The 19,613-nt window shown below is 34.2% G+C and overlaps 1 protein-coding gene across 2 annotated transcripts in view; it reads right to left on the bottom strand.

The window, feature by feature from the left end:
* ADGRB3 (adhesion G protein-coupled receptor B3) overlaps positions 1–19,613 on the bottom strand; it is a 748,566-nt gene that overhangs the window by 143,996 nt on the left and 584,957 nt on the right. For both annotated transcript variants that reach the window (XM_011963584.1, XM_011963583.1), the window contains 3 exons: positions 10,998–11,124; positions 9,278–9,381; positions 4,868–4,970 (listed from right to left, as the gene is read on the bottom strand). In XM_011963584.1, the coding sequence (XP_011818974.1) occupies positions 4,868–4,970; positions 9,278–9,381; positions 10,998–11,124 (334 nt within the window). The remainder of the gene's footprint in view (positions 1–4,867; positions 4,971–9,277; positions 9,382–10,997; positions 11,125–19,613) is intronic.

Genomic DNA, 19,613 nt, shown 5'->3' on the forward strand with positions numbered 1-19,613 from the left:
TGAGATAATTTTCTCCTAAATAATGCTAAGAATATGTTTGACCACCCCAAATAATTTAGAAACTTCCCTTTATCTATCAATGAGGACTTTCACTTTACTCCTAGGTCAATTAAGACTCAAGCTAATATCTCTTTGTTCTCTCACAATTGACTAGTGTTTCTCAAAATATTAACCTTTGTATGTTTGTTATAATATTTGCAATTTATTTTATAATATTTTGGTATTTCCAGTATGATACCATATATGTGCCAGTTAGTTTAACCTGTAATTCTAGGAGGAGTCCAAGAATGCCCAGACTAGTTGGTCAGTTGGCTTTATATTTGGAAGGCCCATACACGGCAACTACAGGTCCTTCTTACTTAGGTGTATCTAGCCACAATCAACACTTCACTCATTATCAAACTAAATACAAAAGATTAGTCTTTATTGGTGAACTAGTGTCTGGTTAATCACTATAATGAATGTATTAATGGATTCCCTTTGGTAAAAGTAAAGGAATTGAAGATATGTGTATTGGCTAAAACAGTTAAACACCCCTTACTCTTAAATGAACTGTACATAAGATTCCACTGAGGCCTATATCCCATATCTTTTAGCGATGGGGCCCACGGTTTTATCCACAATCATCATTCTGTGTCCAGACATTGGATTAGAAGGACTGAACGACACTGACTAAAGGGCACAGAATCCTGCTCCTAGATTGTTGCTATGTCCACGTCAGTTCCACCTCAGTGAATATTACATACAGGGTGGGTGAAAGTATCTAAAAGATCAAAAGACCTAGGCCCTCATTGAGCTTACGGAATAGGTTTTGTTCCTGATTTGCTAATGAGGGATTATCTAATAAATATCTAAATGTGTGATAAAATTTGGACTTAGACTTGCTTTAATAAAAGAAGGTTATAATAATAACTTGGTAGTGAGGTTGTGAGAGACAGAAGCTATCTCCCAGCTCTTTGAACTTCTTGGGTGGTTATCCTTATCTAACCAAAAAACCAAGAGTTTTGCCAAATTTGTCTTCTATCAGTTAAAAAGAGTGCTATGAAATCTTCAATATGATAAATCCTTTAAATCCTTAAAGTCCTTTGAAGCAAAAGCAATATATGCTTTTGCCATTAAGAAAATCTATTCTCTGAATTTATGTTTTCAAAATAATCTTTGCTTTCTGCAAAACAGTAGTACCAAAAATAGTCTACTCAGCTCAACAAAAACACTTAAAGGTGTAAAGGAAACTCTTTACAAATGAATAACATTTGAGCAATACAAAGACATCCTGGTTGAAAGTTTAAATGCACAAAGAGATAAAAGGGAAATATCACTTTATGGGAAAACTCAAAGTATAATGAAGTGGGTTATAATTTAATTTTACGACTGCATTTTAAGAAAAGATATAATAAAATGCACTTGGTTCCTTACTTTGTTGCCAGCAATTGAATATACATTTAAAACATCTGAATACATTTATTTTATGCAATGAATAATTTCAGCTTGTTTATATCTCAATTCAAAAGGAAGCAGAGATACTCAGTAGCAAGATAATCAGGTCAATTATATTTCAATAAGCAATTCAGAGAAACGCCCTCATATGACACTTCAGAACTATTCTGTACATCGACATCAGATACCAGCTTTCATACAAACTAGCCATGACAACTCACTGAAGCAGTATCAAATAATTTCTACATCAAGAAGCTCGCTCAGATGTTTACACTTTCTAAGATGGGAATACGAAAGCATCAATTAAAACTTATCAGGGAAGTCAAAGATACAAATCTGATCAATGAAAAAATGCCCACAGAAGCAAAGGGATCCTATACAAAGCCAAAATAAAATGCTTTAGTCATTGAACAATATTTTACAGTTTCAAAAAAAGTTATTTGTAGTTTATGCACATCATAAGTTTATACAGACAACACACTTTGACTTTTCTATTTTTTTGAGACACCATTAATCTCAAATACAGTCAAACAGATGTAGTCTTTCACATATCAAATTCTCATATATAAATACAAATAGAGTCAATCTAATTCAACTAATAAAAAATCAGATTATTTCCCCTAGAAAATGTGATATTGTTTTGAGTGACTAAGAATAAAATTCCAGAATTTTGTAATTTTCTCTTCTAATCACTCTAATGTGAATTGTCCTAGGATTGTAAGAACATCTACTCAGAGCTAGTAAAGCAAAATTAATATAGCATAAGAACAAACTAATAATCTCTTATTTTCTTCATCAATACTACCACTTACTACCCACTCCTCCCCAAATGCATCAATCACTATAGCAGCAAAAATTAGCATTAGTCAATCTGAAACAAAACCACTTTGGTTGCAAAACTACATAGAAGCTATTCTTAGTTAATTACTTGGGGAGAAACTACATCAAACTCTTATTTTGGTAGTAAGTCAATATCAGCCCTTCCTCAAAATAAGAAATGAAAAGTAAACCAAATTTATCTTGTCTTTGATATTCATAATATTTGCAGATCTCAAAAGACATTATTACAAAAAAAAGAGGACATTGAAAACCTATGAAGTTCAAACTGGGCAGACAGAATGTAGTTTTTTGAGATAATTTTAGTTTCTGAATATACCTGGCATTTAGACCTACACAACATGGTAGACACTAGCTGCATGTAGCTATTGAACATTTGAAATGTAGTTAGTTCAAACTAAGATGTATCATAAGTATAAAATATACTCCAGATTCTGAAGACTTAAAAAAGATTGTAAAATGTTGCATTAATAATTTTATATTATGTCTTAAAATGGTAATATTGTAGCTATACTGAGGTAAACATTATATATTAAAATTAATTTCATCGGTTTTGTTTATTTTTTTAATTTGGCTACTAATATAATTTAAATTACATATGTGGCTTGTATTTGTGTCTTGCATCGCACTTCTATTGTACATCAGTGATTTAGACCATAACCACTATGATGTGGAGTACACCTTGCAGAAATGTCTGTAGTACCATTTGGCTCAGAACTTATAAAAACTTCACCAAACAGCATGAAACAGTTTTAAAAGCATATTTTGTACTGTGGATCATGCAGTTTTTCATAGTCTAAGGAGAGGTATAAGTCAAGAGTGTTTGGAGGGTAAAAAACAACAGAAAAGGAAGAATGTTTGGTGAAAAAAACTTAAACTCTGAGCTCAAGCTGGCTCTAGCTTGACTTTTTCTGGTTCCTGATCCCAATAAACAATTCCTATTTCAGAGGAAAGCTCTCTTTTTCTGGGTGAAGGTTGAAGGGCAAGCAGTTAAAAAATTGGGAATAGGTATTAACCAGTGTGTGAACATTTCTAAGAGATCTGAGGCCCTGCCCAAGTGAACAACCAAAGAGGAAAGAATGACATGAGTAATTTAATAATTCTTTAAGGTTTACAGTCTGTCTCATCCCCTTTATCTCTACTTCCTTCCTATCATTGCCTTTTTGTTTCCCTTTTTCTTTTCACTTACATCCATGTTTACCCTCATTTTTCATTCTGTTGGTTATTTTGTGCCTTCTTCTCTCCCAATTCTGATTGGCATCCCTCTCACCTTTAGTCATTCTCTCTCTCTCTTTTTTCTTTACTATGTATTTCCTTTTAAAATTTGTATTAAATGTTTATAACATGGACCTGAACTATATTTTAATAGTCTTTACTTTCTTTCAGAAGAAAAGATACAGGAAATAAATGGAGGAAAATTAAACACTCAAAGACATGAAAGTAATTTTCATTTCTACAGGGTCCTTGATGGGGCTGTCGTTTTTGATTTCTCCTTCGGGATTTGTGGCCTACTCTTTGGGCCCTTCCCCTGACCTAGGGCAATGTGGGCCAAGAAGAAACATTCATCAGAATCACTTAAAGCAGCCTCCTAGGTCCTACCCAGACATGGAATTTGGACTCTTTTGATGGGAATCACCAGTCTTAGGAACGTAGGTTAGCAAAATAAACAGACTATCCATTTTCCTTGACGTTAATACATGTCCTATGAATATATAATACATGAAAAAAACCTACTGAAGTGCACATGATTATTTTAAAATGATAGCTTATGGAAAAAATTTTAATTATTCGCTTTAGTATTTGAAAATTAAAAAGCTGAAAAATAACAGGCCTGAAGGCATGTGATTGATTGACAAATAAGTTATCAAACTGGTGTTTAACAGAATCCCTTTGAGGCAGGGGTAAGTTAACTTCAAATTGCTATTATGGGTTTCTTAAAATACATTTCAGAATAGTAAAGACAATCATTTCTGGGAAAAAATATGGTCATTGAACTCATATAAATTGGTTCATTCATATAAACAGAAAACATACTTTTACATTCTGCTAAGTATCAAAAGACTTTTAGGTTAACCAAAAATTTTGAAAGGCATAAAATCTAAAGTAGCTTTCATCTAACACTTTCTTCAATTATTACCTATGGATATTTTTCAGGTGGATTTTCAAGAGAGATGTTACGCTTGTAAGCAATTCATAGTTACCGTTTAGGAATCAATATGTTAATAAATTAGACCAAAACATAAGCCTTCTATGCTATTACAATTAGATCTTATTACCATTAGACTAATGAATCGAAATATGTGCTTTTGATGTCCCAAGGTTTTGAACTCACAGAGCTTTGATATAATGTTTAATAAACATACATTTTTACTCTTATGAACAACCTCTCAACCCACAGGAAATTAAGCCAAGGGTATACACTTCTGAACTGGAGTAGGCAATGTTTTTATTCAGAAACCAATAAACAAATTTTGCTTTAAAATATGATTTTGTCAGAAGTTCTCCATTTTAGATGAATGTTTAGATTATCAATAACCAACTATATGCCAAAACATAAACACACAAAAAGAATCAGAATAATCACCAGTCATACCTTATTATGTGTCTGAGTCTGTCCAACCAGTATGAGGATATTGGATGAGATGATAGACAGGCAAAAGTTAATTAGTATTATGGACCTCTCAGATCGTATGTACCTAGCCAGAGAGAGAAAAGTTGCCCAATTTTAAAATCCAGCAGAAAGATGAAGAATTCTATATTGTGCAAGTTGATGGCATTCATCTGGAACAATAAGTACTGTAGCACAGGAATATTTACAAAAATAAAAAATATAAAAATAGTTCCTAAAATAAATAGTTACTTTTAGAGACCCAATTTTATAGTGGTATGGCATGTGCAAGAGTCCTTCAGGATTTTTTTTTCTTATACATTGGTGGGACAATATAGCATTTCTGATAGAGCCTAAGTTGCCCATGTGTTGTCATGATACACTTTTTTTTTTTTAACTAAACATATAAAACTTCTTGGAAATATGTGAATTAGTATAATACCTTTATATACATGTTCGTATATGTGTCTGTATATATGTTTAGCATCATCATATGAATCAACCAATAGAAACTTTGAGAACCAAAAAGAAAAAAATCACACAAATTGTGAAGTATTATTGTTATTTACTAGAAGGATACCATTACTTTCATGAAACTGTGAACACTTTTATCCACTCAAGCATTTTAATGTAATCAGGCTGTTACTCTTTATATTTTTCCTAAGTAATTGTTCAAAAAATGAATCTTTATTTCTAAAAATGAATCCAATTCACAAATGATAATTCACTCTCAGGCTGGAAAATCACTTGACATATGCCATATTTTACCCTTATGAAGAAGTGTTTATATACAGTCTGTTATATCGTTGTTAAGTGCACCAAGAATATAAGCCATAGAGAAAACTGCTCAGAATCAAATGTTCTACCAGCTGTTTACCCTGAAAGAGTAACAGCTATTTTGCTTCACTGTATTCTGTGGTAAATCACTGACTGACAGTAACAAAAAGACACTGTTGTATTTGCTGTGTTTTTAGGCCTGTTCAATTTCTATTATAACATGGAATCACATTCTACAGCAGGCATGAGCTTTTCTATGCAGTATTAGACAGGAGTGCCAATGATCTGGAGGCACTCTGGAAGGTAAAAATCTATCAAACTTCTCTCTCTGTCTGTCTCTCTTTCCTGTCTTTGAGGACTATTAAGGTAGAATCCTCACATTTCATCACACATTTCCAAAAAGAACACAAGAGTAAGAATAACAATAAAATACACAAAGGAGTTTTTGTAATACAAAAAGAAATTCCCTTCAATCACAAAACAAACTCAAATGGGACCAACTTAGATCAAATCTCAACACAAAATGGCCTCGGGGTTACTGAACCTTGTTCCTGTATCATCAGCGCAAACAATAGAATAAACCACACACTGAGATGCTGAAGACATCATTAACTATTAAGTCGTCTCTTTTTGGTGGCTGGGGAATATTATATAAAAAGTTAAGGGGCTTCATAAAATTAACCCTCTGTTTGATGTTAATGGCTTCCATGAAAGCACAAACACACAGACATTATGAAAAGGGTTTCAGTGAAACTTTTTGTTTTGTAAATAGACAAAAATATGATAATGAAATATCCAAAACTGACTAGTCTGAAGTTTTTATATGTTTCTATTTTTATCAAAACTGAGTCCTACTGTTGCCTTCATAATTGCTATGAAATGTCTCAATTTTCACAAATTTCTTTACCATATTAGATTTTTTTAAACAAAATTTAAGAATGCTTTATGCTAATACAGTGATGACAAGGACATGCTTCATTAGTTTTTCATGTAGAAATGTAATTCTGCCAAACTTATCTATAGGTGAAGAGAATATAACCTAGTGTATTAAATTTTTGGTGAACATTTCTGATGAACTACATGCAACACCAACAAATGTATAAACAGCCTATTATGTATAAAATACTTGAGATGCTTGTACATGTCACAACTCTTTAGAAATCAAAATTTCTAAACTTTTTACTTAGAATAAAAGGTGGTAGGAACCTAGCATGCTTGATAGCATACAGTAATATTATACAGTACACAATATATACCCTACATGTATAATGGCATCCTTCTAGTAAGCAAGGATAATACTTCACAATTGTGTGGGGTTTTAAAATTCAGTTCTCAAAGTTTCTATTGGTGTTGCTATAGGTGTTTATAAACTGCATTTAATTCATGATGTTATCAAGATTCACTTAATAATTCATGGAGTCTTGCCACTTCTTTTAAACTACTAATATTATTTCAATTCTTCCATTTGTATAGAATGAGTTGATGATGACCACTAACTCTTAGGGATTTAGATTTGTGTTGTTTCTTGGTACTCTCTTCTATAATTCTCAAGTCCATCTCAAGTTTTAATAGATCCTTTAAATTGTTTTGGTAATTCTTAGAAAACTATTGTAGTAGTGACTTTCCTGAACTTTCTGCATTAAAGAAAACTTTATTATTGACTGATTAATTGTATGCTTCCTTGATTAAATATACATATCACCTATCCTGAAAATGTATATGCTAGTATTAGTGATATGTATTGAGGGGTAAATAAAACGTGGAATTGCTGCCTGAACTCTAAATGCTGATAAACGGAATTTAGTTCTAAATAGTTCAGTGAGCATGCATTATGTTGCTATTGTGATTACCTAATTCCTAGTCTTTAAATGCTGCCTCATGTTTAAACAACTGTTATTTAAACAATTGTGGTAGAGGAAGTTGTCTGCTTTTCAATGTTTATCCATCTTACTTTTGCATTACCAAGACAATGTTTGCTTGAGTGAGCCCTGAACCCAAGATTCTGCTGCCTACAATGTCATGCTTAAACTAAGCATTTCTTTCATTTCCTGGAGCAGGACATATTTTATCAGATTGTCCCACTTTGTCAGTGTTTCACTACTAGATAATTCCTTTACAGGAAGGAAGGATTTCCATCATGTACCAGTGCTAATGGGTCAAGAGATACATATTTTTTACTTTTGCAGGAAGCATAAAAACTCTTCATAACTTTGACAATATAAGTATCTGTGACAATTAATTTTTTCTCTCAAAAGAGTAAAAATTATAATGAAGAACAATACATTTTCTTAAAAGAGTGAAGTAAAATGGTCTTTTTAAATAAAATTGTAATTCATTTTTCAACTGAATGCTTTCTATCTTTTTTTTTTTTTTTTTTTTGGAGACGGAGTCTCACTCTGTCGCCCAAGCTGGAGTGCAGTGGCCAGATCTCAGCTCACTGCAAGCTCCGCCTCCCGGGTTTACACCATTCTCCTGCCTCAGTCTCCTGAGTAGCTGGGACTACAGGCGCCTGCCACCTTGCCCAGCTAGTTTTTTGTATTTTTTAGTAGAGACGGGGTTTCACCGTGTTAGCCAGGATGGTCTCGATCTCCTGACCTCGTGATCCGCCCATCTCGGCCTCCCAAAGTGCTGGGATTACAGGCTTGAGCCACTGCGCCCAGCCATGTTTTTTATCTTAAGTGAATAAAGATTAAGATTTCTGAGGCAGAACCATCTACTTTTGCAATTCTAATATTACAAACATTCAGAAAATATTAGGCAATTTTCTATATACTAATATAGTTAAAAATATTTAGATAATTTTTCAATAATAAAAATGGATACAAACATGTTTGACATTTAAAAATTTAAAAATCTATTAGAAAAATCCAGTACTTTGGCCATATGGCTATGTATTTTATCAATATGTGAGTAGACAATAAACTTCACAGGTCTAATTCTTAGTAACACAATCAAAAACAAGTCTTTAAAAATACTAGTCTTTCATATATCAAGTAGGTTCGATTTCAACTATTGTAGAACAAAATTTTTCAATAACTTCTCTTTGTGTATTTTTATGACTTATTTTAATCAATTTGTCAAAGTCTGACATCTTGGACACACTCAACCAACAGGCATTTTCTGGAATATGGTGGTATTATGTTAGTGCTTTAATATTATAGAAGAGTTCACTAGTTGTCTGGGGCATACTGAAAGCATGTGTTTGAAACTTGAGAACTTGAGATTATATTTTTATAACAGATAAATTAATTTGACTGTACCAGTTAGACTCACAGTCTCCATAGCAATTGGGATAAATAGAAACCACATATAGATTGAACTTGTGGTATAAGAGTACTACGCTTGGGGTAAGCAACTTGTTGAAGGCTACTAACATTTGAAATGAGAATAAAAGTTTACGTGTGTACTGTTTATTTTCTCAACTCAGGCAAATATATAGGAAAATTAGGTAAATACAATTCATTTATTATAGCTCAATCACATCAATTATAACTCTGTTGTAAAAATACTGCTTTCAGTGAATTAAGAAGACAGGGGACATACAATAATTATCACATGCCTTGATTTAACTATGAACAACTAAGCATTCCATTTCAAGTCTATCAATTGATTACTTACCTCCATAATGCTGCATAGACAACTGCTAGGGTAATCAAGGCCAAGCAAGAAAGACCACTGCCTACTATTAGGGTAACTGAAGGTGTGCCAGAGGATTCCATGATCTGTGAATTAAACAAAATAAAAAAGAAACAAATCGGTTTTTAATGAATTAAAATAACTTCTAGACTCAGCAAAGCTAACCTATCACTCAAAAATAGCCTATATAGTTGTTATAGTTACCAGATAGTTACCCATGAATCCGCTCTGTTCTCACATTCTCAACCTCTAAAAATACTAATTCCAGCCTCCCCCTCTCTCCCACTGTGAAGTAATAAAGTCATTAGAGTTTTAAATAGTGGATTATGGAATATTACATTCTTATGACTTTTGAAAATCAAGACCTAAAACTACAACTTGGTCAACATTCACATGTTAAATTTTCTCTAGCTAAAATTTGAAGCACCACTCATTTTTCTTTAACTAACTGCAGGTTAGTCAATTCACAATATGATTCTTGGTAAAATTTATCTTGATCCTACCATTTACAACTCATTATGATACCTATATCTGTATACAGATACTGAAGATTTTTCAAACTTTCTCACTTTTTGACAACTTTATTCTAAGTCAAGTATTCTCACATTTAATTGTACTTGCTTGGCCTCTGAGGATATAGGAGAAAATAAAACATCACACTTAAAACCTTTAAGTATATTTTGTGACTTTTTTTAATGGACAAAATATGTGGAGATAATTATTACAATGCCAGTATCAGTCCCTAAATACATGACCTTGAAAAATAAGCTTTCTATCTTTTAAAACATATATAAAGATTACATGCATTCACTGATCTGGAAGGTTTCTTTCCTTGGACACTTACATGACATTAATTAATTAAATTTGTTGGTTTTCATATTGTTAACATTGGGAGTTTGAAGGAATACACTTTAAGTGTGTTCTAAAACCTCAAATATGCACATCAAATTGTATTAGTTTTTATCATCAAAATTAGTAAGAAGAGTGATGCTTATTTAGGCCAAATGTAAGCAGAATGTCACATTTACCTGAATAATAATTGTTCAGTATTCATTCTGAGTTATATTTCCTCAAAATATAATTGATGAGAATATTATTTTTCTTTCAGACAGTTATGTACAACTGTCTCTTTCAGAAAGTATTTTTGAAAAACTATACACTATTAAGGAATAATTTTACAGTTCCTGACAGCCATGCTTTCATAAAAACTTCATTTGATTAACATATATATTTCTTTATTTATATTTACATCCAAGGACACTTCCAGAAAACCTGTACTGAAAATATCCAATGCAGATATGCAATGTGTTTCACTATAGTGTCTGGGGTCTTCATTCTAATACTAACAATACCTTCACAAATTCCCCAGAACATCTTTCCAGCTTTAAAATAAAGGTTAAGTTGACGATTATTTTTATTTGAAAGTTTGCAGCATATTAGTAATATGATTGGACTACATCCTTAAAACTACACTGCAGAAATTTCAAGTTAGAAGACATAAAATTGAGTAGAATTTAGTTATAGAATACCAACTAGAATTCATTCCACCAAGCTACTGTATGTAGCTAAGGAGGAGACGAACCCAATTCTGCCACCCTGCAACATTTTTCATTTCCCCATTTAAAATGCAGTTCCCTGGAGAAACACTAGCCACAATGTCCCTGCCTTTGCATTAAAGCCGTGTTTTCTCTTTGTTACTTACTATTTCTCTAGGTTGCTGAGCCAAAATGGCGAAGGTAGAGAGACGATCACATAAGCATTTCGTATGGGATGCATCGGTAAGCACAGTTTTACATCCCTGGGTGGACCACGTTCCCAAAGACTCGTTCCTGCAAAGGGGAGTGAAGGGGGAGGAAATCGGGATAAATACGCCTGATAGCCAAATCCATAAAGAAGAAAATGCAGTTTAATTGAGAGAGTCGTCTACTGTAATTCCTGTACAGGAAAAAAATTCTACTTGTTGTTGAACAGGATGCAATTTAGATGCATCTCCAGTAATGTAAAGCGAGAGTGGGAAAAAGCAAGCAGGCAGCGGTGCGGCGTGCAAAGAGCTGTCCAGCGCCGGAGGTGCTGAAACCGGGACTAGCTCTGTCCAGCCCTCTGCGAGGAACAGCGGCGGCAGCGGCGGCAGCACCAGCAGCCGCCAGAGCGTTGGCAGCCACTTCCTATGCTCATCGGATCGTTTCAAATACTCAGGGTGTAAAGAGGCTTTTCATATTTTCCTACCAGCTCTGATTCTCGTCCCATATTTTGGACCATAAATGCTGGCTTTTAAAATGCGGATTTCTTTGAAAAGCCTGACTAAAAGGTTACATAGCTTGGATTGGGTGATAGGATCTTCTCCGCTGCTGGTTAGGGATTTTTCCTCCTTTTAGAAGAGCTGCTGTGAAAATTTCACCCTGGAAACGGGAAGCAGCAGCAGCGGCATCAGCTGGTTCTGACTCTCATTGCCTTTGCCTGGTATCCAGGGGAGGGGTGGGTTTCAGACATAAGCTTCCTACTCCACACTTCACTCAGTCCAGCTCGCCTCTGACGTCCTTGACATTTCTTTCCCTCAACTGCTTCTTTGCCCTGGGGCAGAAGCATTAAGCTAACCCGAAGTCCACTAAAACATTTAGAGGAATAACCCCACCCCAAAGTCCAGTAGGAGTGGGGAAGAGAGCCTGGTTCAATTTTCTCTTTGGTGTAGCCATTTAAAAGGCTAAAGCATATGGTTTATTTCTCACCCCAGAACAATAAAAATGGTATCAACCTACGTCTTCTTCGTGGTGGGAGGGATGGGGGAGAACCCTTCCACCCCCAGCTGAACTACACTACAGGAAGAGAGAAAAAGAAAAAAAAAATGCTATAGAGCTCAACCAATCAACTTTATTATCATTACACGTGTTCTGTACTGAATGCACCAATTGTAACCTCCCCTCCCCCAGTCATGGAAATTCTCCAGCTAGCAAACCTGTACGTTTGTGTGTTTAAATTTCAAACCAAGTTACTATCTGTGTTAAAAATTACTTCAAAACTTTAAGAGAAAAACACATGGCTTGACGTTAATTTTGATACGGTGCTTTTGATTTTGCTTCCTCCATCTCCGAATGCCTGAAGCTATTGGGTTAAATATGCATGCAGTCTATTTCAGAGAGATTTCAATGAGACAAGTTTCTCTCTGACAGTTGAACTTCCAAGTTGAGCTACAGAATATAATTCACACTGACCTTTTTGGGTATCTACCAGCAATATATTTTTAATATTCATTATTTGACATCATTAATATTTGACTCAATATACTCTTAATTATAACTTCTTTGAAGAAGAAAATGCACTGTACTTGAAGAGCGTTAGATAAAAATTATACCTAACTTTACCCCAATACTTCTAAGTATTGGCCATTTTTGAATGTGTTAGGTCTATTTTCTTTCTCATAATGTCATGCAACCATGCCAATTTTTTAAAGAAACAGTTATACTATCAACTCCAACAGTATTAGACTCTAATTCTCCCTAACTGTAGCAGCACATCAATTTACTTCATTAGCTGTCTGTCTCTTATCTTCTTGTGACAAACAGTTAAGGCCAAATGAAAAGTATTTATCTCAGCTGATCAAAGTTTAAAGAAGAAAAATACACTTAAGAGAATCTGACATGTTTTAAAACATAACACCAGCATTATTCATACTGGATGGCAGCGTTACTTTAATGCAGTATCTATGCTTTCAAGTGGAGTCCAGTACTTACACTTTTCAATTATGCAGCTATGCCTAATAAATCAATTCAATATCTTAACAAGAAAAATCTTTCTGTAAATAAAACCTCTTAGGAGACAAGTTATATACTTATATCTATGTAATTAGACGTCATTACTCAAGATGATGTTAGCATCACCAAACTTTGACTGCTACATATGAAGTCTATATTCAATATCATGTTGCTACATTCTGAAGATCATGTAAATTTTATATGACATGTTTAGAAATGTGATTCCATTTACTTTACTTTGTACAATGATTGCATTGCTGACCTGGCCCAGCCCCAGGCAAAACTGGGAAGTAAGTAATGCTGGTGTTCATGTTTCAGTCCTTCACTCACTCCAAGCAGGAAATGCTTCTACTCTCACTGGGGCCCTTTTCATACACACTTTCTTGAGGCTACATCACCTCTGTCCTTACCATTCTTTAGAACTATATTCCCTTCATTGACTTTATCTGATTAAACTAATGTACAATAGCGTCTGAGTGAGTGAGTACAGCTTAATGTGCTTTCCCAAATTTAAAAGAAGATATATAAAACACAATACTGCATCTGCTAGGAGAAGAGCAGAATTTGGAGCAGGTAAGTAGGAGAGAAAATCTTGAGAGGTGAGGAGCGGGGTACGTAACAACCAAGTTCTGCATTTCATCACTCCCAAGATATAAGTAAGATGTGTGATATCGTTCTGATGATAAAATTTATATTGTTTCACTAAAACTCTTGGTATTTTTAAATCAAATAAAACTCATGAGTTTGTTTTTTTAACTCACTAGCATACATATAACTATTATTACAAACTCTATAGTGTATGTTGTCTGTATTTTCAAACTTTTCATGGCTTATTCCTACTGTAAAAAATTATTTGAAAGCATGGTACACATGTCTGATTGATTTCAGGGAGTCCTTGTAAAGCAAACTGATAAGTGGCAGAGCAAACGTGAAGCAAAACACCTCTCCATTCTGCACAGAGCAAGATTTCTGAACATGTGAACTATTCCAGCAGTCACATTATTCTTCCAAAGTCATAGTTTTGCATGCTATAACAAATGTAAATCTGTTCATTATTCTTAATTATGGAGTGTAGTTTATTATTAATAGGGTAAACAAAAACAGTAAAATATACATGAAAATTAAAGATATAAGAATAACTGATGTTTTCAGAAGCAAACACAGAATGATGATGCAGGCATATACATCATACCAAAAATCACATATTTACTTTTCATAGTGTCTTATCTGGGCATTAAGTCACATTTTTTCCCAAATGGTTTTCAAATGTAAGTATGTTTGCAGAAATTCCACGCAACCAGCACATTCTTTGTTTTCTACACCTCCATTCACCCATGTTAGCTATTAGCTGTCATCTGTACCTCTTTTTCTTCTCCCTATTACTACTGAATTAGCCTGGCTAACAGAAGGAGACTTTCTGTCCCAAATATTCAAAGTACATATCCCAAAACACAGAATTATGTGAAAATATAAGACACAAAATCTATTATTTTCTAGCTTAATATTTACTTGATGGCTTTCCCCAATTTCCTAGGAGTCTACATGGTTTCTTTTTGGATCTGAGTATTTGGTTGAGTTTTTGGTTTCATGAAGTTTTAAAACATGTGTTTATATTTTCTTGCCTTTAAAATTAAAGGGAAAAAGTTATCAGCTTACTCCAATGAAAAGCTCTTTAGTAAAAAGACTGACAGCAAAAATTCATAGGGACACATTTTAAAACTGTTTCAAGAAATCATACTATTGATCTTTCCAAATACCAATAAAACTAGATATTCCACTTCAATCTTCTATAAAACTGTTTATTCTCTTCATAGTAAATCAGTATGTAAATTATTTATTATGAGTAAGTTATACACTTTAGGAATTTTATTAACTCTTGGGATATTAGGAGTACATTTATTCAAAATCAAAATAGCTATAGCAACGTTTTTTTAAAACTTACACAGAATTTCTAACGACACTACCCTCACATTGTATGTGTACTGACAGAAAGTCATTGCTTTCCAAATAATAATAATAGTTAATTTCTAAAATTTAGGTAAATTTATATTACTTTTGGTGCATATGCCATACCCAAATGATATATATATGGCTTTTGGTATAAATTATTCTCATAATATAGAAGGATTTTTAGTTTAGATATGAAAATATTCTCATTTTTGAGCAGGAACACTCTTTGAAGTTAATTTCTACTTTAAAGCACATTGCAAATATTGAGAACACTGTTCTTCCAGCAACTGTTACTATGTCAAAATATGATGAATCATAAAATTAGAAAGTTTTACTAGCAGTAACCTTATTGATCATCTAGCCCATTGGTTTTCAACACTTAATGTACATTAAAATTACCTGAAGAGCATTGAAAATTAAACCCTATGATAGGGCTTGGGATATTACTTTTTAAAATGCTCTTCAGATGATTTTAGTGTGCAGTCAGGGTTGAGAACCACTGATCTTTTCCAAACACTTAGTTTTACAGATAAAGAAAGTGAAGTGTAGTTAATTTAGAAACTTGTTTTAAGTCACAGAGTGAGAAGCAAAGCTAGGCTTTTCATTTCCAGGTGAAGTTTTAATGCTAAACTTTTATTGTAATCTGTTTAAAAACAGAATGTACTGAACATATCCTATGAAATTATAAGAAGATGTAAAAATCTAATATAGTAAACACATATTTTATGATAAAAAGAATAACACAAACATAAAGCATATATATGCACTTCATTCACTTGGAGGAGATTTAGGAGCAGGCACTTTCCCATCACCAGAAAGGACAGTTGTCATCCACTATGCTGGGCCTTGAGTTAATAGCAGTTCCTTCATACCATAACACCTGTGTTCTAATTTATTATCTAAAAATTAACTAGTTCCAGGAATTCTCTAAATATAGATCTTCCCCCATGCTCCTCTATACCTGTTAATGCTTTCCATTCAACCCCGTAATATTAGTTGATACATTCACCTTGCTTTCTTTCATTTATAAAATTAACACTCTACATTCCATATTAGAATACTAGTGCTTTTGAGAATTATGTGAACTTTGAATCCCTGACACTGTTTTTCACTTAGTAGTCTTAATAGCAAATGTTCAGTTCATGTAATGATTTTTTTTTCCTTTGAGACGGAGTCTTGCTCTGTTGCCCAGGCTGGAATGCAGTGGCATGATCTCAACTCACTGCAACCTCTGCCACCTAGGTTCAAGCAATTCTCCTGCCTCAGCCTTCTGAGTAGCTGGGATTAATTTGGTAGAGATGGAGTTTCATTATGTTGGCCAGCCTGGTATCAAACTCCTGACCTCAGGTGATCAGCCCACCTTGGCCTACCAAAGTGCTGGGACTGCAGGCATGAGCCACCACACCCGGCCCATGTAATGATCTTTTACCTTTTAATGGATGACTTTTAATACTGAGTTTGATCAAAACAGATTGTTTTTGTTGTAATTCACTTACTGTCCTTTAGCATATAGCAGACATGTAATCTAAAGAATATCAATAGCTCTTAATAGGGTCTTCTACTTGCTTCGGTCTTCAAACATCATTTAATGATGAACTCTGTAAGATTTCAGCATCCTGTGGTGATTATGTTCAATTCAACAGTGAGGCTTGAAACTTTACTAACCAGTCAATATGTATTTAGTGAGTGCTTTTCAAATACCAGATGAAGTAGAAGACACATGAACAAAATGTAGTTAGCTTCTTAGAGAAGCTGACAGATAGACTATACACAATCTAATAATGTGTTTTCTGCCTAATTAGAAAGTGTTGTCAGTCCTATCCTTCTATTTCAAGCCACCATCATCTCTCGCCTGGGATAATCTCTTCATTGGGTTTCCTGCCACTCACCCTCAAGTTTGATTTCAATAAAAAATTCAGAGAGATACTGTTGACAAATATGTAAACTCCACTAAAAATTGTGTCACTGCTTTGAAAACTATCAATGGTTTTTTCTGATCTCACTCAGAGTAAAAGACAAAGGTGTACTTATAAGGGTCCTTATAACGGTCTACAAGGAATTATACTATCTGGTCTCTCATTGGCTTCCCACATTCATCTCCTTATTGGCCTACCTTGGCATTTTGTGCTAGCTATTCCCTTGGCTCAGAATGCACTCTTCAAAAATATTCACATTACCTGTTTCCTCACATTATGTAGGCTTCTGCTTTTATGTCATCCTATCAAAGATGCTACCACTGACTATCCATCAGTAACTTCCCATTCATAGTAGGTTAAAAATGGCTACAAATTACATTTAACTCTTCCCATCAAGAGGTGGAGTCTATTACCTCCTCTGAATCTGGATATATGTATGGTGACTTGAATCGATCAAAAGAAGGCAGTGGAAATGATGTGTGACTTGTTAGCCTAAGTCTCAAGAGGTCTTAACGGTGTCCACTCTTCTCATCTTGAAGTGCTGCTATTATGTGAGGTAGCTCAGGCTAGCCCTACCGAGGATGAGAGACTGGCAGCAGCCACCAGACATGTTAGTGAGGTCATATGCGAGAGACTGGCAGCAGCCACCAGACATGTTAGTGAGGTCATATGCGAGAGACTGGCAGCAGCCACCAGACATGTTAGTGAGGTCATATGCGATCATCCAGCCCCAAGTTAGACTTCCAGATAGCAGCCTCTTTAATTATACCAGATGAAACGAACTGACTGAGCTCAACCCAATAGCTATGCCATAACATTTAAATCAAATAATAGTGGTTGTTGTTTTAAGCCACTAAAATTTGAGGTGACTTGTTATAAAATAGCTGATACACAATACAAGCACTTTCCAAGTTCCCTTTGTCCTTACTCTGATCTGTTGTTGCCCATTGCACTTATCACAGTTGATGTATTATATGCTTTTCCATGTGTTTTTTGCCCATCTCTGCTCACTAGAATGTACATATCATGAGGACAGGTATATTGTTATGTTCACTTTGGTATTACCTGATTCTAACACAGTGCTTGACACACAGTAGGTGCTTAATAAATATTGGTTGAATGAATACCTGGTAAAATTTTGATCTGATATAGTTGGAGTTTCCTACATCATTCATTCATTCATTTATTCAACAAATATTTATTCATCATTAAATATGATGCAGGTGCTGTGCTAGGTTATTGTGTGGACATATTAGGTTTCTACTTGGCCACTTTTCAGAGTTTGAGAACTTCACTGGAAATTATCTCACAGGTGTAGTGCCACTGCTGTTGTGTCATAAAATACACATTAAAACCCAAGAATATGTCACTCTTGAGGTCAGGAACATTATTTACAAGAATGGTCGTACCAGTTTTATTGCCAGTAACTTTTTTTTGTTTTTGTTTTAAATTGGAAATAGTGAGAGTAGAAAGGAGTATGGTAAGAAATAACATTAAGGAAGCCAGTCTACTGGGTTATAAATATGTATAAGTATCTTTACAGCATGATTTATTAATAATTAAAGGTTAAAATATGCTACCTGCCATCATTAATTAGTCAACAGGCAAATCATCATCATCACACTCGTGAAAATAGCTAATATTTATTCAGGGTCTAGTCAGTGTTAGGTGTTATAGTGAATAACACACTTTAAAAAATTTCTTATAGTAAATACCAAGGTAAATATTATTGTTATTTCCTCTATAGGAAAATGGAGATAAATTAAGGTCCTGGATCCATCCAGGATCATGAGGATCTTACAGATGAAACAGCCTAGAGTCAAAAGTTGCCTTGATATCTCAATTTCTGTAATACAGCCGCAAGTCCTGGACTGCCTACCTTTGTTGGTGCTATTTTATGTTTAAAAGAAATAAATGGAGCCCAGAGGTTGTGACTTTCCTAAGGACATCCACCTGGTAAAGGGTTGTGCCAGGAATTGAACTCAAGTCTGTATGACTCCAAAGCAGATTCCCCTTACCCTGTTCTCTCAGTGAGGGCTAGACACAGTGAGAGAGCACAGCCAAAGTTAGGAACATACAGGAAGAGTACTCAGAAATGGTGAAAGAATACTGAGAATTAATATCTCACAGAAAATAAGTGGAGAGAATTTCACTAAAACATGATTGATCAAAGGTCAAATAAGAAAATAAAAATATGAAGCTTGAAATGGTCACGGTGGGCATGGAGGAGGCCATTGAGCCATTAAGAGCCTTAGGAAGAATAATTTTAGAAGAGGGGTCAGATATAAATTAGATTGCTAGAAGTTAAAAAAAGAAAGCTTGTGATATCAAAGAGTTTATCAACAATAGTCAAAAGACTGCATGCAAGTCAGATAGCACAGAAAATTATATTTTTGTCAAGTATGCCTTTACTTTGAGGTGGGAATCAATCTCCCAACAGGTTACAGTGCAGATCGAAACAGTTCAGGAAGACAGAGATCATGATAGGATGTAGTGAAGATGAGAAAATAATCTCATAATTTGATTCAGAATAATGATGACAGTGTTAATATTAAAAGGAAGGAGAGACAGAAAGTATCTTCTATTGAAAATGCAAGGGGAAAAGCATGATTGCTCTCTATAAGATGGAAGAAAATTCAAGAATAAAGTTTAATTTATGTCATTTTAAGTCTTTTTTTCTCAGAAAATTTCAAAACATTTGTT

This window comes from Colobus angolensis, unplaced genomic scaffold (genome assembly GCF_000951035.1).
Source record: "Colobus angolensis palliatus isolate OR3802 unplaced genomic scaffold, Cang.pa_1.0 Scaffold613, whole genome shotgun sequence".
Taxonomy (NCBI): domain Eukaryota; kingdom Metazoa; phylum Chordata; class Mammalia; order Primates; family Cercopithecidae; genus Colobus; species Colobus angolensis.